The sequence below is a fragment of the Amia ocellicauda genome, chromosome 3, assembly GCF_036373705.1.
Source record: "Amia ocellicauda isolate fAmiCal2 chromosome 3, fAmiCal2.hap1, whole genome shotgun sequence".
In the NCBI taxonomy this organism is placed as follows: Eukaryota; Metazoa; Chordata; class Actinopteri; order Amiiformes; family Amiidae; genus Amia; species Amia ocellicauda.
The window spans coordinates 22859595-22882640 of NC_089852.1; the positions used below are offsets into that span (position 1 = coordinate 22859595).

A 23046-nucleotide genomic window follows, 5' to 3' on the forward strand; every position below is an offset into this window, starting at 1 on the left:
CTTCGAACTGCAGAGATGCTCTCTCAGGGTTTTATATGAGGCGCCCGGTCATGGCAGTCACGAGGGTCTCTGCAGCTGCTCCACTCCAGCAGGGCTCAATAGAGGAAGTCGCCCAGACTCCCCCGATCCTACTGGGAATGTCAGAGAAGCAGTGACAGGGCTCAGTTAGACTGGAAAGTGAGGCATGTTTGAACCCCGAGTGACATTTACAAGAAAGTCCCAATTTATGCATAGGATATGTTCTGGCGGAAAAGAGGCAATTCTGCGTATGCCAAACGTATTTGTCCCTTATGAATCTTATTAGAGCCACCCTGAACAGCACAGAGAAAGTCTTTTCCCCACATAGGCCTCATGTTAGAAACGGTATTCCTGTTTTCGATGGAAATGCATTTAACTATAAGCCTCAAGTCACACTGCTGGGAGGCTTGAGTGGATCAGTCAGCGAGTCAGGTGAGCAGTTTCTCCTGCGCTTGCCCCAAAATCATTGGCGTGTGTATATGTGTGTTTTCCGGTGTTAAAATGTCTACCTTAGTTGGTAGAGTGTGTTAACATAAAATGGTGTAAACCAGAGCAGATAAGCTTGACCTATTGAGACAATAATGAGTTGACACTGCAGCTATTCAGGAAGGAGGAGTAGGGACTCATGCTATAGAAGATTACTAGCCTCAACAAGATCATTTTGCACTTTGCATATCTTGTCCAAAACTGAACACGGAGTGGGAGGGGGAGTTCTCCATCCATGCTTCCACAGATCTCTGACCATTGTCTCTTTTCCCTCACAGCTGAACGAGATCTCCCAGCTCATGAAGGCCTACATTGACGCAGCCAGCCAGCTCCAGGGACAGGGCCCTCCCACAGATAGCTTCTGTTCCACACCAGTTGTCTTTGAACTGCCCTCCCACCTGGTCTGAACACATTCGGACATGCTGACATTTCGAACTCTAGCATTCTGACAACAGAGGAAGAGAAAAAGAAAGGGGGGGGGGAGAAGAGAAGAAAGTGATGGCTTCATCTGCTAGTGCTTTTCATCCTACGCGGTTACGTTTGTAAGAACCGCAGGGGGGTGACCTGCAGGAGACCAGTCGTGGAGCAAAGCACCAGCATCAGCATTATGAAGGTCTGATGTCTTTACCTCCTGCAGCTTCACAAGGGGAGCCGTTGGGCCGATGGAGTGGGGATCCCAAGTTCTGTGAGAAAAATTCTGAAGGCCCCCCCACCCCAGACTCCAGTTTGCACTGTACTTCCTCTGTTGATGTAACGAGCCCCCTGAACGTGGAAGCCTAATTCTAAACAGATGTTGCATATTGACAGTCGCTCCTTCCCACCACCGCCAGGTCAGGCTTGGTGAGGCTGAAAACTGCAGTTGGGTTGCGGCAGCACTCTGAGAAACCTGCCCAATGTTGGTTTGCATGAAAGAAGCACAGCAGCAGAGATGGATATAGAAGAATATGGTGACCGCGATGGTACACAGGAGACGAAAGCCTGGAGTGATACCCATATCAACGCTGCTGTTTTTAACAGTGTAAAGAAACCCCCGACTCAAGGAATGCCTTTTTCTTCTTCTTTTGGGTACAGAATTGTGGAAACCTCGCTGCCCTGATTCCAGATGTAATCAGAATGAAAGTACATCCATTCCTCGATAAGCTCCCCTTAACCATCCATAACCTGCTATTCAGCATTAACTCCAACCGATCTTTGCTTCTGCTGATTTCTGTAAGCATCACAATCCAGTACAAAATCCCCTAACAAAGCCTGGTAACTCCTACACAGGAAAAATGACAGCTTGGACACTTTTGGGTGGCTAATCCCATCTTGCACTTGCCAGTGTGTCATGAAGCACAATAGAGCTCTAATTCCACATCCTCAGTGAGAGCCCCCCCACCCCCCCTCCTAATAGCTATTGCTGTGCAACCTGCTGCCAAATGAGGACTGCAGGTTGCCAGGTCTGTGGAAAAAGTTCAAATATTAATACTGGTATGTCAATTTCCCTTTGTGTTTGTACATTCTGTCAGTTTTGCTCCAGGCTGCAGTTTGTAGAATAACTTGTATAGACAAATGCGATTTACCATCAAGGATATAGCAAGCAAGACCAGTAGTCAGTCTGCTCTGGCCTGCACTGTCTCTGTGAGGCTCAACAGGAGCTCAGACTCCGAGGAAATGCACAACCGACACCTGCCCAGACAGACTCTTCTCAGTGGCAACACTCGATTGCAGCTCTGCTTACAGTCTAAATCTTTGAAAACTAAACCGTGGAAGAAGTATTTTGGAGGAGCCACACATGCAGAATCTGACGCGTATTAATATTGGGACCTTTTCCCCTGGGCGGCTCTCTCTGGGTGGTGGAATCAGTTCTAACAAAACCATGCCAGTGTCCATATAGTAAGCCAGTTTAAACCTCAGTTTTCTAAGGTAGGATTTATACATATACATCCACAATTATACAGTCGTACAGCTGATTATCACACATTATAGGTCATTGTGGGCACAATTGTAAGATGTTACACTGTGAAATGCCCTATCAGTAGACTGTTTATACGTTATTCAAATTATAGAAAACCGCTAATCAAATTCAACATTTGAAAAGGAGACAAAAAGCCCTGTCTTTCATCTACTGATCTTCCTTTGTTTTTGTTTTTATGTCTTTTAAATTATGTAAAAGGTGCTGTTGTGACTTGGTGAGTTGAAACAATAATGGATATTTTTTTTGTACAAATATTTAATTGTATTCCTGCTTTTTTTTGTACTTTGTCTATAATATGGACCTATGTTGTTTTGTTTTTTTATAATTGCTTATACACACAGAAAAAGCTTTTTTTTTTTTTTTTTTTAAGCATTTTTTAAGATAAAATCACTCGTTTATGATGTGTCCAAATGGGAATATTAAAGTTAATTACCTCCCTCTGTTGGTCACATATTATCACTGCATTAATACCATTAGTATTTAGTACTTTTGCAGATAACTAAGCATTTCTCTTTTTATGCCACTGATATGGAATAGCTATTGCAGATCTCTCACCAAGGCTGATAGCCAAACATGACTGAGTAGGACCAAAGAATAGGGGGTTTGTGTTATTAATGCAACCTAAAACGATCCTCTTCTCCCCCTCAAGAGGCTTATAAAAAAAAATAAGGACTGTCCAGAGCGCTCTAGTGTCCTAGTGTTCCTAGTGAGCCCAACCCTGTTGATCTCCGTTTGTCTGCTCTGGCACATCCTCATCCATATAAACTCCAAACTCCATCTCTAACCACAGGCCAAGGCCAACAAATCTTGTCTGGTGAACTCCGGGTCAACATTTGTTCCCTATTTTCAGTACAGCTACCCGCCAAACTTCACGACCGCCTGCACCCCTTTCAGCTGCTCCCGTACGCTCAGTCTCGCAGCCAAAGCACCCACATCCCTATGAAGATCTTTCTCAGGAGAAAGATTTGAACCTGCTGTTACACAGCTCTGCCATTGTACAGCCTTCTGCTCGTGTCTGTTAAAGCTGCAGGCAGCTTTTTTATCACGGTCATTAAAAGCTCAATTTGTAACTAATAAAAAAAAAAAAAAAAAGATTAAAAAAGAAAAGCATTTTATTTAACTTGTTTGTATGCTGCATGGTACTTTCATTCTATATATGTATAGTAGGTTGCACTATGTTTGTACAGGTAAACTCGGATGTGCAATAATTGAAAAACGAAAAGTGTAATTAATAAAGCCCCACCATTATACCAATGAAAAGTCAGGTGTCATCTCTGATTCATGGTTTGAATGCAAGGGTGTGGGAGCAGAATGACTGGATCCATTACATGTTTGAATTGTGTGTTGTATTCTGCACAATTACTTCCATATTATATGTTACATTGCTCAGGAATACTGTTTAACAGATACAAACATTCTGCCGACTTCCCAAAAGCATGTAATAGTGTAACTGTTTACTTCTGTTTCCCTTCCAGTGTGCTATGAGCAGAAGCAGATCATTTTAGACTATGAAAGCCATGCAGAAATCTCCAAATACAGACTCGTATTTTTAAAAATGTTGTCATTTATTACCGACACACTGGGATCTCTGCACACACTTGAACACGCCTGTGAGTTACACAACCAGCTGCCGCGGAGACACGCAGAGCAGGAAACATTTGCATTTAAAAGGGTTGTTGAACATTTGTGAAAAAACATTTAAACAATACAAAAGGTTAAAGAAGAGATATGTATGGGTGCATATCCCTACACAGATCATTAATACTCTTAGAAGGCAAGTCTGAATAAATTAATGATATGGTAAAGCCAGCACACTTCTAGAGCCATTATGAATCTGCAAGTCCACCAGAGCAAGGCAAGGATCAAATTAAGTAGCTTGAACTGCAATCATAGATTAAACCCATTTGAAGACCCTATTTGTACACAGCTGACTATAAAAACCGACACATTTCTTGTTATTTATTCTAGTGCAGTTTATTGTTCTGGAGCTGATCAGTAGGTTGAATGCAGTTCCATGCTTGGTCCAAAGCTGGAAGAAAAGCTACAAACAGATCAACACCTACACATGGGGCTTCCCAGGGGTTTTAAAGACCAGCTTCCGTTCACAGAAGCTACAAGCCGACCAAATAAGACCTGTTTGGAGGTCATTTCTGAAACTAAAACTGCAAGGGGAGGAAGAATCACCCTTTATTTAATAAAGATAAATAACATGGAGCGATAAAATTAAATTTGATGTTCCCAGTGCCACTGGCTTTTCTGAAAGGGTGGTGGATAATTCATGAATCCAAAATATTCACACCTAAAGTCCCAAATTGAGCCATGGAAATAAAGTCTTACACTAGCCACCAGGCCTTTCAGCTTCCAGGGAGACGCTGCTTCGGACAAGGCCTGGGAAAACTGTAAAGCTACTGCATCAATTATCCTTAAAGAATAACATTTACTACACAAGCACATTCAGATGCACGCTCGTCTGTTACATAAGCAGCTGTGACCTCCATTGAAACGGCAGCCAGCAGAGAAATTCCCAGAAATCTAATTTAATTTTCACAACTACGTGAGCTGAGCAATGACCATGGGCCTGAGCCATGCTTTAACACACGTACGAACACACACGTACCACACTGCTGATTAATAGAAAAAACTATTTATTTGAAATGTGCCCAACTGCTGTGGGATTGGGAACAATGCACTTTTACATTACACTTTATATACACTGGATTAGTTTCCAAATCACGTGCATTTCACTGTGCAAACTGGAACTTACAGTGACCTAGCCATGTTACATAGGGGTGTGTGTGTGTGTGTGTGTGTGTGTATAGACACGCACATCCGGTTGTCACTCTTCATGTCCCTTCATCATCTACAGTCTTCTATCCAGACCAGTTCTGCAGCAGGGTACAGTACTCTATACCTTTCCCTGTACAATACCAACTCCAGTGCTGATTTCAGTGCCAGGCCAGACCGGGTACGTATGATGAGTGAGGACTGAGCCTGCGTGTCTGTTTACATGTACATCTGTGTGTATACAGATGTACACAGCCTTTCCAGCCTTCGGACAAATAAAAGTTCAGACTCTGCTTACACTGGAAAATAGTTTCCATGTGCAGGTGTCACCCTTACAGAACCCCTCGCAATATGATCCTATTCACCTTCCACGTGCAGTCCTGCATGACACTTTGAATATTTTCCATATTTGCCAAGAACGGTTTGCTCTCTCCATCAGAGCCACCTGAACTACAGGCTGGAGAACAGGACTTCTCTGTGCTTTCTTTCCTAAAATAAACACTCAAAGCAGTATTTAAAATGTAGCATTTTTAACTATTTACACAAGTTACCTGAATGAATCCAGGAGGCTTCGTGGTGTGCTGGGAACAAATATATTAAGTTGAGGGAGCACTGACAGTGCTGAGATGCATGTGCAAAGATCAAGATGACAAATCTGAAGACAGTACTATAAATGTATAGCTTAGCTTAATACACAAACTTTAAATAAGTATATTCTGTAAGACTTCGATTTGACAAACAAAACACTTTGAAATGCGTTGTTTGCCGCTTTGGGGAAGTGTGACATTAACCCCCCTTCAGTCTTATTTTTATCTACTGACTGCCTGGGGCGTACTGGTGAACAATGAGTACAGCGTTTTCTGCCCTGTTATTTGGTTTGCAATCTCCCACCAGATCATGTTTTAAACCGGCCCAGCAACGGCCTGCTTGTGACGTGCGTTTCGGTTTCTCTCACTGGATGGTTGCAGGATGAAGCTCAGAAGAGACGAAGGGCAGGGTGGCTGCAGAAAGGAACGGGTTTTTCGGGTCGAGACAGAAGAAAGGGCATGTGAAGTCATGTTGTCTAGCAGAAGACCCCCCCAATAGTCAAATGATATTAATAAGTGAAGGGTGGCAGAGCACTCTGGATTCTCAGCTATAGGAACTATAGGAAACACAGGGTTAGGAAAACAAATCTGAGCAGATCCTTTAAAGAGATTCAATAAAAAATAAAAACATAAATAAACAGGCCCCCACATGGGGAAAATCTCACTGTGTGTTAATCTGCTGATATCATTCATTTCCACTGGACTACAGGAGTATTTTACATCCCTCTGGACGGTTCAGGTCCCACATCCACTGCTGACCACCAAGTGAAGGGAGGTGCGACTGTCTCTTTGCAAGTCAGAGATCTAGCTAAGGAAAGGCTGCCTTGCTCACATGCCACAGTGGGAGAGGGGGGCATGGTAGATGGAGAGGAGAAAGAGAGAAGGCGGGGGGGGGGGGCGTCACTGTTCCTGAGCCCCCCAGGAGATGTAGTCGGGTCGGGTGGCGGCGCCATACTCGTCGATGAGCTGCTGCACCACCTCTCTGGAGTTGTCCAGCTCATCGAAGTTGTCCTTGAACACATCCTCCTTGCGGAATTGCTCCAGGAAGGCCTCCCGCTTCCTCAGCTTGTCATACTGCCGGCACGTGCGCTCGAACAGCTGGGGGGACAAGAGAGACAGGTGTCCATTGCTGGCTATGCTCATTGGAATAGACAGCGCTCTGTGTAACACACTACTGCTAACAGCCAACAGAGGAGGAGAGGACAATCGCACATCACAAACGTATATCAATTTCTACACTGCTGGTGAAACAGCACATTAACAGGCAGCTAAAGAGTGCCACCCATGGAGTGGCACTGCCGGATAGGACAGCAAAGCAGATGGATAAGCTATGTGCAGGGTGTGGAGCAGTGCATGATGGGAGCAGGGCAGTGGTGTGAAAGGCCGAGGGGTGAGGGCTTACAGAGGAGATGCTGGTGTGGTTCGCCATCATCAGTCCACTGACACGGTGAGCTGACGGCAGGTAGGGAGACTTCCGGGACAGAGCCACCTGGATACTGGCAGGACCCCAGGGGATGAAACTGGCCAGCTTCCTCTCTCGGATCCTCTGCAGGCTTTTGTGCACCTGCAAACACACATAGCGGGAATTTTCATTACACCTATTGGGAGGGAGGTGTGGGGGGGTTTATATTGTCCTGCAGGATATACTGTAAATCTGACATTTCTCACTTCTGAGGCCACAAACTGTGCTGGTCTGAGAATACAGAGCAGAACTCTATGGACCCAAACTCAGTGTTTTAAATATTATTTCTTGTTAGCAAGTATTGCATTGAATATACACCGATCAGCCATAACATTATGACCACTGACAGGTGAAGTGAATAACACTGATAATCTCGTTATCATGGCACCTGTCAGTGGGTGGGATATATTAGGCAGCAAGTGAACATTTTGTCCTCAAAGTTGATGTGTTAGAAGCAGGAAAAATGGGCAGCGTAAGGATCTGAGCGACTTTGACAAGGGCCAAATTGTGATGGCTAGACGACTGGGTCAGAGCATCTCCAAAACTCTTTTGGGGTGTTCCCGGTCTGCAGTGGTCAGTACCTATCAAAAGTGGTCCAAGGAAGGAAAAGCGGTGAACTGGCGACAGGGTCATGGGCGGCCAAGGCTCATTGATGCACGTGGGGAGCGAAGGCTGGCCCGTGTGGTCCGATACAACAGACGAGCTACTGTAGCTCAAATTGCTGAAAAAGTTAATGCTGGTTCTGACAGAAAGGTGTCAGAACACACAGTGCATCGCAGTTTGTTGCGTATGGGGCTGTCATAATGTTATGGCTGGTTGGTGTTAGTCGATTATTTTTTTATACATTTATTTGGAGGTTGGTAGAGTAACCATGGAAATATTTATATTATTTCTATTTCAATATTTTTTACAGCGATAGCCAACATCCGTTACGTGTTACATAAAAAATTTGAATTTGAGTGAAGGAAGTGGGCAACGTGTTCCGCGGCTCGAGGGAGACCAGCGCTGGTGCCGGAGGTATTTAGGGCTGGATGAGAGAAGAGGCAGGGCCAGGTCAGATCGCAGCAGCAACCCTCTTTCAGCGGAGACCTGCCTGGACTGCACTGTCAAGCACAGATGATGCTGAATCAGCTGGTAATGAAGCCTGTCATTTGCATTCCTTCTGAAGGACTAATCCTCCCCGTGCCAACGCCAGGAGGCGATTGCCATCACCTGGAAAACCCATCACCCCCTGGGGGAGAGGCAACTCGCACGCAGGCCACGCCCCTCAGACTGAAACCCCTGAAGCCTCCTAATCCCCTGTATTCCCTTCACTGTCTGCATTGTTATTAAGGTTACATATCAGGTTACATTCCAGATTCGACACAATGATTTTATGTTACAGGACATGTTATCTGATATAGATATACGATATATTGGGCATGGGCAGCAGTGTGAAGTAGTGGTCAGGGCTCTGGACTCTGGAGTTGAATTGTAGGTTCGATCTCAGGTGGGGGACACTGCTGTTGTACCCTTGAGCAAAGTACTGTACCTAGATTGCCCCAGTAAAAACCCAGTTGTATAAAATGGTTAATTGTATGTAAAAAATAATGTGGTATATTGGAATATTTGTCACCCTGGATAAGGGTGTCTGCTAAGAGGGGAAAAAAAAAACTTTAAACAGCCCGATTGTGCAGTTTCTAATCTTCTAAAACAAAGCTGTGGAGAGTGTGATCCATTAATAATTACATACTACGTTTATACAGTATTAAGGTGTGTCACATAAGGTGTCATTGGTGCAGTGTGTATGTACTGGCCTACAGCACAGCAGGGACGCACACTGGGCACTGTACTCAGGGATGCATGTGCGTAGAGCGGTCCAGTGCGCAGCTGGCTATACCTGTGTGGGGTCCACCTCTCCCTGGATGATGTTGAGGATGGCAATGTAGCAGTGGTTGGTCTGCCGGTCCCTGCCGGTGGACACCATGACATTCTTGGGCTGCAGCAGTCTCCTCATCACGTCCAACACGGTGGTTTTCCGGACACTGGCCACCTGTCAAGCCCGGGCCAGAGACAAAAGAAAACGGCACATTCAGACCAGGTTTATTACGCCCCATCGCTGCAAGACCGCTAGACAGCTGGACATGGCAGGAGGGAAAATGCAGTCTAAAATAACCTAGCCCAAACAGTTACAGTTTTACTCAAGAGACCAGTGATGCATTGCTTGCTCATAGAACCCCTTCAAGGTTCCCATCGAAGTCTGTCTCCACAGAAGTCTGAATGCATCGAATATTGGAATGATGCCAGTTAAGATTACATATATGCCTCTGGAAGTAAACTAGACACCGAGAAACAAAATAACTCGTGCTGGCAACTGAGTAGCTTTAAACAGAGCACTACACTCAGTTTGAAACTTATCTTGTGACACCTAAAAGCACCAACAGTACACTCAAGCATGCATGCATGAAAGATACAAAAATGAAAAAATATTTCTTCCTCTTAACAATGGGAATTCTTCAACATAAACAGTAACCACTTCAACCAACTCACACAGACAGTCAGTATCTACCCATCTAGAGGACAAGACGCTCGGTGCCTTTCGTCTTTGAAGGAAAGGCTATTAGATACATGGTAAGAAAAGCACTTCGATGTAAGCAGATCGAGGAATTCACAAAGCTTTACAGTCTTAGGTATTAGCAGGGTCATTCTGCAATCCAGCGAAAGTGCTTCACTATTGATGAAGACAAAAAAATATAATACAAAAGAATGAGCATGTATTGCGCTGTAGATCAATTTCATTCACCCAAACAGGTGGTAGGATTTAAACAAAAAACAAAATCAAATCATGAATAAATGGGATTGTCCAGAAAATAATTCCACATTCATAATTAAGGGGCAGCACGGTTTTGAGAGACAAATTTGCAGGATTTCACCTGCAAAGCGGAACGGGGAGGCTTACCGATTGGTCGGTGGTGAGCGGGGTGTAACCAGTCATTAGGAAGTGGAGGCGGGGGGTGGGGATGAGGGACGCGATCAGCCCGATCAGGTCGTTGTTCATGTAGCCCGGGTAGCGCAGGGTGGTAGTGCTGGCAGACATGATGGTGGAGACCTGTTGTGGGAGAAAAATACCGGCACAACTGTATTGAACTAGGGCTGCAACGATTAGTCAACTTATTCAACTATTTCAGCCATCAAATATTCATTTAGGTACGTTGTCTCTATACATTGTATCTTAGCCGTTCTTATTAATATCCTTGATCTTAGCCCTAATAGCGCCTAATATCCATATTCCTAGCTCTGTGTGAGAACAATGGTTTCATTGCAAACATCAGTAGGTGTCAGTAATGCATCACTTGGTTTGTCATCCACCTGTATGCGCCTCTCAGGAAAAATGTCTGAACCTGCACATCGCAGCCAGCCACCACACAAGACAAAACTGGGGCGAAAGCATCGAAACTGTGGGAGTATTTTTAGGAGCGAGAATGATAACCGTACTGTGCTTTGTGGACTGTGTGAATCAGAATTAGCTTTCCAAAAGAGCACATCCGACAAGCTTGAGCTTGAGCAACTAAACACATAGTAAGTTTTTGCAATGTTGTAATAGGGCAACTGTGGCGTTATTCATGAAATTGCATTGACAAAAGTGTTGTATTTGCTGTGCTTGCTTCCAATGTAAGCTTTTCTCTCATGCTAATCTATGCAAAAGTCTATATCCAACATACCTAAACATGCACGTAATCCTACACCTTCAAATCTTCAATAGTGGCGCACGTAGATGCAATTGGCCACATGTAAAGAATAACTTAAAAGTGAATTTTGAATACAAGCACACCAGAATTTCCCCAGTTAAAATCGATTGGCTTTCTTGCCAATGCTTGTGCCACCAGCAGTTTGATTTGATTGATTTAAGCTGGGAAACTCAGGTTTACGTGTAAAGTCATTTTTGCTGTAGACGTGGGATATTGCGCATACGTGCGCCACGATGGAAGACACGTGGATTATGTGCATGTTTCTGGCAAGTCAAAATGTACGTAGAATTTTAGTTATAGACTTTTTAAACATAGACTCTGGGCGTTATGGAGGACAAGAGGACTGAGCATTTAACCACTTCAATACCATGATGTACACACACACACACACGTCAAATGAAAACCCTCAGTACCATGTAGTTTCATGTCATTGCAAAAGCCAGTGATGATCCTGTAGAATGTGAATTGAAAGCCTGGGACCGTGATCATGCCATGTTTTTATCCTAATGCAAGTTGTTTAGAGCCTCCATGTATCTGTGCGCGTCTAGAAGTCTTTTGTGTATTGCGGCAATCCATTCAACTTTTACAAGTATAGAAATAGTATTATATTATCATTGCTTGTTTTATTATTAGTTGTACTTGTTTAGTGGTAGCTTATGTAGTTTTTAGCAAAAACTATACAGTGCTGTGGCGAGATACGTTCAGAAAACAGTGCTGAATAAAAGGCAATGAAGCAGCGTTTGCGGCAACCAGATCCATCACAATGCTGCGCAGAGCCCTGTATGCATTTCTAGCCCATCCTTCCAAGCAACGTTTCAATACATTGCACAGAACAAGCCGCTGATGGCACAGGTTTTGATAGTTTCGAGTTTTAGTTGATAATTATGGTTCTTTGTTTATTATAGCATTTCAGTGTACAATTTTAGCGTTTTAGTATATTGTTTATTATTTTCATGAGTTCCAGTGTATTGCATTTTATTAGTGTTTTAGTGTATTGTTTAATATTATTTTAATTTTAGTGTATTGTTTATTGTTTTTATTAATTTTTTTAAAGTATAATATACAAATTTGCATTGTTTTCTTTTCAACCTTGTACTTATCTCTTTACTGAACATTGATATGTAGTACACAGGAGCATAAAGGGGTAATGAAAAACACAATTTGGTAAATTCTTTTGTATTTCATTCATCATATATTTACATTTTAAAGCAATTTCAGGCATTAAATCATTCTCATTATTTTCAAAATGTGGTACCTGGGAAGGGTTTTTGTTATTCATCTGGAGTTGAAGTGGTTAAGTGTAATGTAAAATGTCTAGTCCTCCTCAGGGCAAGTCCCTGCTGTGATTTTTTTTTTCAGTTATCAGAGCCCTGTATTTACAGAGTTCGGTGAACTGGAGAATAGGATGCCATGTTGGCACCATGGGGTCCTGGTGCCAACATGGCATCCTATTCTCCAGTTCACCGAACTCTAAGAATGCACTGATAATTTATTGTTGTGATTATTCGAATAATCAATTGTTTTATGTATAGAACAAACGATTATCATAATAATCGATAGCTGCAGCCCTATATTGAACCAGTTCCCACATCCCAGCCAAGTGTTACTTTTGAAGGGGCCTAATGTGATCCCTTTATTGGCTTTCGTCACTACCACTTCCTCTTACAAAAACCTTTAAAAATAACATTTAGTTCTCAGCCTTTCAGTTTCTTGGGAGAATTACAAGCATTACCAAACAAAAACATCACCAGATTAAAAAAAGGATATTGAAGTATTCAGAAGATCTTTAAAAGATCATCCTTTATATTCTACAGTTAAATATAAGCATTTTCTATTGCCACTTTTTTTTTGCTTTTAAAAAGGCTGGCCAGTGTTCAAGAACACAGAGGAGGATATTTAGGAAAAATGGACCCACTGCACTGTCCTGAAATAAACTTGGCAGGCAGTGGTCATAGAAATGCATCATGAGGCAAGCATGAGAACAAAAGCAAAGGTTACCCCCCCCAATACAGACTCCAAGACTAAGAGGAAGGAGGAAACATGGGAATCCTGTGACTTCTTGCTGTTGCCTTGTTGTTTATAATAAATGCCTTCCATCATTTTCCAGAATCATGCAGCAGCAAATCAAATTCTGCCGATGCCAAGAGGCCTGCAGTCGGACACTACAGAGGTTTCTCCGCACTGCACAGCACAGGACAAATTATGGGTTTGGAAGTGGAGATACATGATTTGGGAAACAAATCATACATTTTGAGCTTCTATGCCCTCATTTTTGCTTTCAAAAGTTATTTAGAAGTCATTGTCTGGCTTTCCACTTGGCACTGTCCTGATTTTGTCATTTTACTGCATTATGTCATCTGAAAATACAGAACATTCAGGATCACCCACCTGTCTGCACTGAAAATAATCACAAACCCATGACATCCCTACCTCTGCGTAATTCAGTTTATTTAAGTGAGCCGATTTCACAGTGGGCCCTGTAAGTAGCAGCTGTGTGATGGCCAGCAGTAGCTGCCCTTCCTCAAGAAATGATGCAATTACAGTGGGAGCAAACCTGCCCAGAGACGGCGTACTCACCAGTTGGTTAATCTGAGAGAAGGAGGGGTTCTGAATGTGCAGTCTGTCAGTAGCTATGCGGTTCAGAGCTGTATTATCTAGCACCACCTAGAGAGAGAGAGAGAAAGAGAGACAGAAAAGGGGGAGAGCACTTATCATTCATGTTTTTGGTCCCTCTTTTCTAAACTGCTGCCTGTAAAGTGCTGTCCTTTACACAGTGTAATCATCACAGATACCTAATCTGTCCTATGTTAAAAATCATGAAGGGCACAGACCACATCAAACCAGAGGAGCTTTTCCTGATCTGCAGGGACACACGCACCCGGGGACAGAAAAATAATTTGGGCTTAAAAGGTGGCCTTTCTTACTGCTGAGAGAAGCAAGTCTGTGGTAACCCCAGGAACATCTTGACCTCATTTTATTTCACATTGCTGGGAAAATTTCATCACATTTCGTGCAGTGGATGCCTCAGACCTACCATCACCAATTGAGTAAATTACAGCCACACTGTGTAAACATGTGTGCGCAGCGCCGGGAGCCACAGGGCCTCACTCACCACACAGTCTGCATTTTGAGTCAGCCTTTTCAGGGTCAGCAGGGAGTTGTATGGCTGCACGACAACGTCACTCATCTCATCCTGGTTGGGAAACACTGAATAGGTCTGGACCAGTTTCTTGGGATACCTAGCAGTGAAGAGTAAGAGAGACGTTTCTAAGGGGCAGAAAAAACAGAGAGCCTCACAGAGGACAGTGTCAGGCAGCAAGGGCCCAGGCTTTCCCACACCACGTTGCCGGCTCTTTGTGGGATTGAAGTATCATGGACCGCCACAATGTGAACTAGGCAGCCAATCAATTTTAATTTGCCTATAAAACACACTCATATAAAAGGAAAAAAGAAAAAGGCACTGTCAATAAAAAAAAAAAAATGCAATACCAATACAGAACACTTGCACATATTGAATTGTGTTCTAATTTTATTGGGTAAGGTGGATTAATGTAATAGGATGCAGGACGAATTATGCTACGGACCAGCAACAGTCTGCGGACCCATCTGGGAAGCACAAGAGTAAGTATACAGCACCCCAATGCCAGTGTACAGTGTAAGCCTTCAGCCTTACATTTCAACCTGGGATCACTAAGGACTTAAGCAGCGGTTCTCAACAATGGTCCTGGAGGAACCCCTACCTTGCTGGTTTTTGTTCTAACTGAGCTCTCAATTGAATTGATTAATAATTTGCTTACATTTTAATTTTTGGTTCCTTAAAAAGATACGTTCCTTATACAATTTAATACTTAACTTAAAACCACTGTCGTTTAAATTAATTAAATTACTCTAGGGGGTCTTCCAGGACCAGGGTTGAGAACAACAAGCCTTAGCTGGACTAATAATCATACAGCGCAAAATGATCAATCCTCAATTATTATTTACAATACAAACAGACATACATATATTACAATATATATATATTTTTTAAACCTAAAGTAACTAATATTCTCTGAAAAAAACATCATTATGCAATCTAAGAAATTTAAAAAGCATCACAATGGTGTCAATTTCAATTTATTTATGAACAATGCCTTTGTTTCTTTTACTTTTCCATCTGTTAGAGATCAATATTTCAAGATCTAGGAATGTGATCTCATCGTGGCGCTTTTCCCTTATGTCAGGGACTGGGGCTTTGTAACCCACTCAAATTACATCACTTCCATTGACTTGGCAAACAAACCCTTAGGACTTAAATGTTGTAAATGCATAACTACATGCCATGGTTCTCAAACGGACACTTAAGACCGTCCAGAAGCTGCCGGAGTGAGAGGTTTTAGACTGAATCCGTTTTAGTCAATGAAAACACAAAGCGATCGTATCTTTCGCCACTGGTGTATCATGTTTTTTGTCAGACCATTACCATTTATTATTTCTCCTGCCGTTAATTATTTAACCAATTCAAGTATCAAGCTCTGCTTCCTTCCACACCCGTCTTCACTCTCGCCCCAAAGTGCTGGAAGAAACTGCTTGTTGAGGCCACGTACCCAGTCCCTGACCCTCTTCTGGAGTCTGCTCAAGACCGACCTTTTCACACTACCCTGGAATACCTCTGCCCCTCATCCGGTTAGCTCACATCTATTGTTCCCTATGACTTAGGTATTTATTCCTAAACTTTGTTGTCATTTCTATAACTGCTCCTGCATGATTCCTAATTTGAATTGCTCTGACCCTACTTTACACAATATTGCTGGACGTATTACACCATATTGTGCACTGATTACAGTTTATACACTGCGTATAGGACTACTGATCATATTATATATATATATATATATATACATACATACACACACACATATATACACATATACATATATATATACATATACATATATATATACATACATATATGTATATGTATATGTATATGAGGATAATATTCAAGCTCAAAGCTCTACAATAAACTAGATATGTTCAAATAACTCAAGCCGTTGTACCTGTCAGCAATACTTAGACTCAGTGTTTTACTGTGGGGTCCCCTGGACTAACCATAAGGGCATCATCTGCAGTAAGCAAGACAGTAATTCGCTAGCAGGTCACTATATTAATGAGTATTAGAATCACTTAAAGATAACAGGAATCTTCCTCTACTCCTGTGGGAATGAAGCTCCATGGTACACCCCCCCATCCTTCTTAATGCAACACCTACACAAGCTCCCGCAAGGCAGCCAATATAAACCCTACCTCGAACCTCTCTAACCACAGTTTGTCTGAACTTTTAAATGTTCCACATATATACGTGTAGGCTATATTGTACACTGGAGAGGATTTTGGCCATATTGTGCACTTAGTAAACTTTTAAACTTAGCTTATGTAATTCAAAAATCATAAGTTTGACTTCAATTACTTTTCATCCTCAGTTGAATCCAATTGATAAGCTTAACCAGATAAAAAAATAAAGTTTACTCTGGTATATCAAGGGAATAATCTGGGTTTCATAGACCAACACAAATACATACACACAGGACCCAAAACAATCTCAGGCAACAGTGGTGAATATCATTCAAAGAGGTCATTACATGCAGGTTACACTAGCAAGAAATAGACATTTCCACCTGGAACTGGAAACTTAAATTTAACAGAATGAATTCTGTCTGACCCCTTCTCTTATCCCCTATTCACACTGGGTTAGTTTCAAACAAACTCAGTTCAGTTAATTTGCTTTGAAACAATGTATATGTGTGCTGGCTGTTCAAACTTGCCCGTGTACAAATGTGCAGAGTTTGTTTGGAAACTAACTAGGTTTCCTTTTTGTGGTTCACTTCTGTGTTTTCTCAGGACTCAGTTCACTTGTGTTCACATTGTAATAATCAAGTGAGCTTGGTTAATTGTGTATTAAACACCAGATATTTACATTTTACATGATTAATGCATATTAAAAAAATGGCAGCACAATAACAAACTCAGCTCTGGCAAAAATTAGAGACCACTGCACATTTTTTCTTAGATCTGAATCTTTATATGTATGACAGCCATTCCATTCCATTCATATTTTTATTTTGTATTTGGGAGAAATGTTGTCGGTAGTTTAATCAAATAAAACAAAAATGTTAATTTTACCCAAACACATACTTATAAATAGTAAAACCAGAGAAACTGATAATTTTGCACTGGTCTCAATTTTTTCCAGCGCTGTTTATATAAAGGTAATGCAGTAAATACATACAGTAGTCCAGCAAGTTTACACATTTGACAGTTATGTTGCACAGATCTGACCAGCAAAGCAATTCAGTTTCAGAATCTATGACAACAGTGTGAATAGTGAATGAATCCAACGGTCTATTTAAACATACTGTATGCAGTTATTCAATACAACAATAGGCTACTATACTTGGGAATATTATAATCAGTGTTGTGATGCTGAATGGTGACTGTTTTGCATATTTAAAAATATACAATACAGTAGTGCGACAACCACTTTCAGTGTTCTCAGTTCAGTTCGTTTGCCAATTGAAATGCGTTGTTCACAATCTTCTCCAAACGAACTGAACTGTATGGAGTACGAAAAAAACTTCCACTGTGAACAGGCCCTTAATCTTTCGCTTGATTTTCTCTCTAGTGTTCCTGAATTGCATCACCTGAAAACAATGCCATTTTCCATTATATATTGTATGGCAATATCTGGGGCCACACCCAACATTTGTAGAAGTAATAACTATATATAGGTCAGAGGAGCACATTCAGTATAAAAGAATCTGAATTACAGAAAAAAAACAAGACAACAATAATAGATTACACACACGTTAATTCTGTGAATAACTGCTGAGGAACACAGCAACACACTAGTAATTTGTAAAGGCCTAACCCTCAAAGGGGCGAGTTGCGTCTTGAGCAGAACAGGACTCACACTGATGTGTACAAACCTGTCATTGAGTCTCTCCAGCAGGTATGAGCCCAGACCTGAACCAGTTCCCCCAGCAATGGAGTGGCACAGCACAAAGCCCTGCAACGTAACCAATATGGTTACTTTTTTTTTTTTTTTTAATAGGAAACAGCAATTAATAAAATACATCTAATGCTTACTCATGGATTTATCAAGGAATTTGGACTTAATTTATTAACAAAAGAGGCATAAATCAAGTTATCACATTACACAACCAGATTTAAGAGGCTTATTTAGCCTGATCTTGCCACCTATACTACACACACGTTAATATATATACACACCCACACACAGAAGCTATATAAAGCAACACAGTGTGTGTTTAAATACAAATATCCTCTTTTGTGGAAAAAAAAAAAAAAAAAAGACTGTACATCAAAAATAAACTCCCCCGACAAAGAGCAGGGTGGAGCAGTGACACATTCTGCCGAGTCTACTAGTGAAAAAGGCTTCTGGGCTTGAAAATCCTAGGCATAACATTATGCGATGTGTTCCATGCATGTTTCCGGAGGGTGTCTAAGACGGCCGCATGAGCCTGCCTTCCTGATCCCACAGGTCTTTAAAAGCAGCTGCACACAGACTGCTGCTCCCCGCAAATAGAGGCCTTGCCATACTCCAGACTGCCCTGTAATATGCACTCCACACTCCAGCCACACCACAAGACCCCCACAGTCACCCCCCGCCACACCCTGCTGCCCCACTCACACACAACTGACAGAAACACACAAATATTAAGGGTTATAAAAAGAAACACAAATTGTAGTAAGAGTCTAAATTAGTGCATGCAGCACACCGCTGGTGTTGTTGTAAGGTCTAGGAAGTTTGCAGGGGCGATTCTGTAAATGCAGCCTTAATAACTTGATGGCAGCCTTCTCACAGTTGATAACATGTGTGGGCAGATCTTTGATGTGTTTGGGGTTTTCTTTTAAGGACCCATGTAGCTATACTGAAAAAGCCAGCCCTTTTCTTCACACTGCAGTGCTACAGTACTGTTGTTGTTCTATGTGTTAGAGGCATATGGAGGCAATCAGGAAATGTTTAATTATGTTACTGGCAAAGGATCTGGCAAAGCCCTCAGGCTTTCAATCTCCCAAAATACAGCACAGTAAAAGGTTTATGATTACATGTTGGCAAAAATACCCCTCGATGCGAGAGATCAACAGGTCTTAATAGATTTGTCATCGCAGTTAAATAGTTAATTAAATGTGGAGACAGAATCCAAAAATAAATGTAAAATCCACCAAAAGAAGCTAACAATTAATTACATTCTAATTCCTTACCTCCAAACTGTCACTTCCATCTGCCTCTCTATCGATAATGTCAAAGATGTCTTCATGGATTTTTTCACCCTGGAATAAGAGATTTTCTTGCTTCAAAATACACTTTGATAATTACCTGTACCTATATACTAAAAATGGTTCTTAAGAATATTACTAATTAAAACCTTACATCTGTTCCAATGGGATACACTCATGAGAGCTGCAAATTCAAAGTAATATCTATATTATTCTATCAGATCCATTACAGCAGTGCTGTTGTACCCTTGAGCAAGGTACTTCACTTAGATTGCTCCAGTAAAATGCACAGCTGTATAAATGGGTACAAATGTAAGTCGCCCTGGATAAGAGCGCCAGCTAAATTACACAATTGCATTTGTTTAGAATTTCACAGTTAGGAACCCTGAATCCAGTTCTTAAAATATACCAAAACATAAAGCAAGTTCTTAGTTTTAGTTCCCCCCCCCCCCCCCATCAGCTTTACAAAGTAGCCCGCTTATAACCCGCTCTTGGGGGTTAAGAATAAGAAATAACATTTATTCATTCAAACTGTAGAGTTAAACCGGATGACAAGTCGTTATAATAGAAAATAAATCTCTGTGGGTCAAGGGCTTAAGGGCTGATGGTTGCCTCCCCTCCAGGCAACTGAATAGAAAAATAACATGGCAGCTGCAACAGGAAATAAATGGTGCTTCCAAGCGCTGATCAATTTCAAGGTTTATAGGCAGATGTGCATCAGAAATCACATCTTACCTGAGAAAAGCCGCTAGCCCAGTTATTGCCAGCTCCCCCTCCATGCTCTGACAGGTAGATGTTTTCAGGGTTGTACAGGTTGGCGTAGGGTGAGTTTAGGATGGAGTGGATCACTCTAGGCTCCAGGTCTAGCAGCACGGCCCTGGGGATATAGTGCTCATCGTCTGCCTGAGGGTAGCCGAGACACGTAGTGGTAAGAGGTAGGATGGGTTCATGCAATAGCTTTACAAGCCTTTATTATATTTAATAATATTTATTGGCAGATGCCCTTATCCAGGGTGGCATACAGTTTACATAATAAGCAATGTAAGCATTACCCAGTGCAGTTACACAACCAATACAAAATGTCAATAAGCATACATCCTAGTACAACTGTGATTGTAACAAGTGCAGACATAATCTAGTTAAGTCCTGGATATGTGCTCCTTATATACATAGGGGAAAACACAGTAAAACAACAAGTTCCAACAATGTATAAGTAAGCAGGAGCATAAGTTATATAAAGTGCAAAATGACAAGAGTGCTGTACAGCTCATTAGAATAAGCTGCTGTAGTTATAGTACAGTCTGAACAGATGTGTCTTGAGTAACTGCTTGAATTGACAGTGCGGTCCTGACCAGGACCACTTAGGGGCAAGGGTTGAAAAGGAGTGGTCTCTGAAGAAAGGGGAGCCAGTTTAATCTGCCGGTCATGATAACCCCACCAATGCCCGGCTGCTGTATTTTTCCTCTTTACTCAGTACAGTGGATTATATTCTGCACTACATTCAGAAGGCTGCAAAATCTCTTCACATTTGTGTTCCACCTATACTCTTCATAAGCTCATCCAATCAGTTCCTGCATTCGCTGGACTAATTTAATCAGATTCCCTCATTCTGCTGATAAAAGTGCTGCAGGCTTCCAGGGGCCTATAAAACCCGGCTGGATCGCAGCCCTCCTGCATCTGAGTTAATGCTATCCGCTGGTATTCATGCAGAGTTAAATTGTCTCCTCGTCTAGGTCTGCCTAATGGTCACTCCAAAACTGTAAATAGAGGAAGATCTCGGGCAGAACACTTGAAAGGGTCTCTTAACCACGAACCCAAACCAAAACTTTTTTCTTTTCTGAGGGCAGACTTAAGTATGTAATGGTGCATCAGTTAGGTTGCTAGGTCCTTTTGCTTTCAAATTCATTTAAGAGTTGCAGGAACCTAATCACAGTAAAAGGTTTCAGCTCTATATAATAAAATGGCTTCATGACACCACAGCACCATCTAAAGGCAACTGAGAATACAGCAGGTCAAGTGGGAGTCAAAAATGAATCAAGAATTAAATATCAAATGCATTTAAAGGAATGCTGAAATCTAGTTGTAACTCGTGTGGTTTTGCTCTTCTACAGTGAAGTTTTGGTTCCAGCAGTAACATCAGGTTAGAGAAAAAAAAATGCTGTGAGCAAATTAAGATAAATACAGACTTCTATGATCATGCACAGTATCAAATGAAATCATTTTAGTTGTGCAACGCTAAAATTACCAGTTGTTAGTGCAATGTGTGGCCTCCACTTCACAGAAAAAACAGCAACACACTTTTGGTGATCTTTGGGGGCTAATGTTGTAGTTGCCTCCCTGGGAGACTGTGCAGCACTCAGTGGGTGTCCGCTGTCTTTTGTTGTGCCTTTACCTGATAGAAAAAGACATCTTTCCGGTCAGTGCCTTCTGTGGCAAACTCCTCCACGATGCCCTCGGGGCTGATGCCATGCTCTGCACAAAGCTGCTTCCAAAACTCAAAGCCAACTACAGGAGGAGAGGAGAGACAGCCATGAGTACAACCCAGCCAGCATCAGCCACACTGCAGCCCTACACAGGTACGGGTATTCTCTTTGGATCAGGTATAATCTATACCCAAGAAATGTTGTCAGAAATATTAGTTAAAGTGAATGCTGTCTGTATGTTTTAGATTTTAGAAATTTTAGATGCATATTAATTTGACAATACACATAATTTAAAAAGTATGTTAATTATAAGGGTAAATAAAGAAACATCATAGACTGTTTTAAATTAGGGCATTGACAGTACAGTGACACAATCGAAAGTAAACACTTGAGGATGATAATAATAATAGTGTGTGTGATAAGTGAATTTTATTTTCTGAAACACACATACACACACACAAACACAATCTGCTTGCACATGATAACCCTGCTGAAATAAACAATATAATTTAAGAAAACGAAGTTAAACATAGTCGTTAACGACTTTTGAAGCAACTCCTTTTCATACCGAACAATAGGTAGTTAGTTATCGCAATACGCTGCTGTTACACGCCTTACAAGCAACGTTCAAATCACGTATTTCTATTGAATAAACTAACAAACTATACTAGTGCACCGCCTATACAGAAATTAATGACCAAACTCCCTGGACGGTAACTTGGTAAGTGTGACAGATAACTACAGTTAGAGCCCAAATGCTATAGGCCCGGTTTCAACAGAGGCGTCATTTACACGACTTTAAACATATAACAATATAGTATAAAACTCACTTTGGTTGCCACACTGTCCTAATTGAAGGGTGATGATTTCTCGGGGCATCTTCGTTCATTCGTGGATTTCCCGAGGTGTTTTGCAGGTTGAATGAAGCGGAAAATCGGATACAGTTTTCTGTCAACAGATCTGGCTCCCGCTTTAGCAACACTACGAAACCGCTAAATCCGACACAGCTCCACTGCGCCTGCGCCATAACCGGAAGAGCAACGGCCGCGTTCTTGTAGCGCAAGTTTCCGCAGATCGGCGCAGATCTGCAGAAAACCGACGATCCCATTGGTGGAGCGGCGCAGATCCTCGCAGAACTGAGGAGATCTGCGCTACAAGAACGCGAACTTCAATAACTTTATTTAAACGATTGTCCATTTCCAATTCATATCTACTATTCTATGATAATATTGATGTTGCTTATACTAATAATGCGAATATACTAACACCACTGGGTTGCGTATTTCAACAAAATCTCAGTGGTTTACTCGGTCAAGTATTT

At 41.8% G+C, this 23046-nt stretch overlaps 2 protein-coding genes across 2 annotated transcripts in view; one reads left to right on the forward strand and one right to left on the reverse strand.

The window, feature by feature from the left end:
• plekhh3 (pleckstrin homology, MyTH4 and FERM domain containing H3) overlaps positions 1-3721 on the forward strand; it is a 53415-nt gene extending 49694 nt beyond the window's left edge. Inside the window, exon 13 of the mRNA XM_066698518.1 lies at positions 783-3721. Coding sequence (XP_066554615.1) covers positions 783-911 — 129 coding nt within the window. The 3' untranslated portion in view covers positions 912-3721. The remainder of the gene's footprint in view (positions 1-782) is intronic.
• Positions 3722-4005: 284 nt separating this feature from the next.
• tubg1 (tubulin, gamma 1) lies at positions 4006-22728 on the reverse strand. Its single transcript, XM_066698519.1, has 11 exons — positions 22556-22728; positions 21695-21807; positions 20038-20205; positions 19288-19356; positions 17988-18067; positions 14135-14261; positions 13600-13686; positions 10233-10382; positions 9174-9326; positions 7235-7396; positions 4006-6930 (listed from the first exon to the last, which is right to left on the reverse strand). The coding sequence occupies exons 1-11, from the start codon at positions 22602-22604 to the stop codon at positions 6733-6735; spliced, it is 1356 nt and encodes a 451-aa protein (XP_066554616.1). The 5' UTR covers positions 22605-22728; the 3' UTR covers positions 4006-6732.
• Positions 22729-23046: the final 318 nt, after the last annotated feature.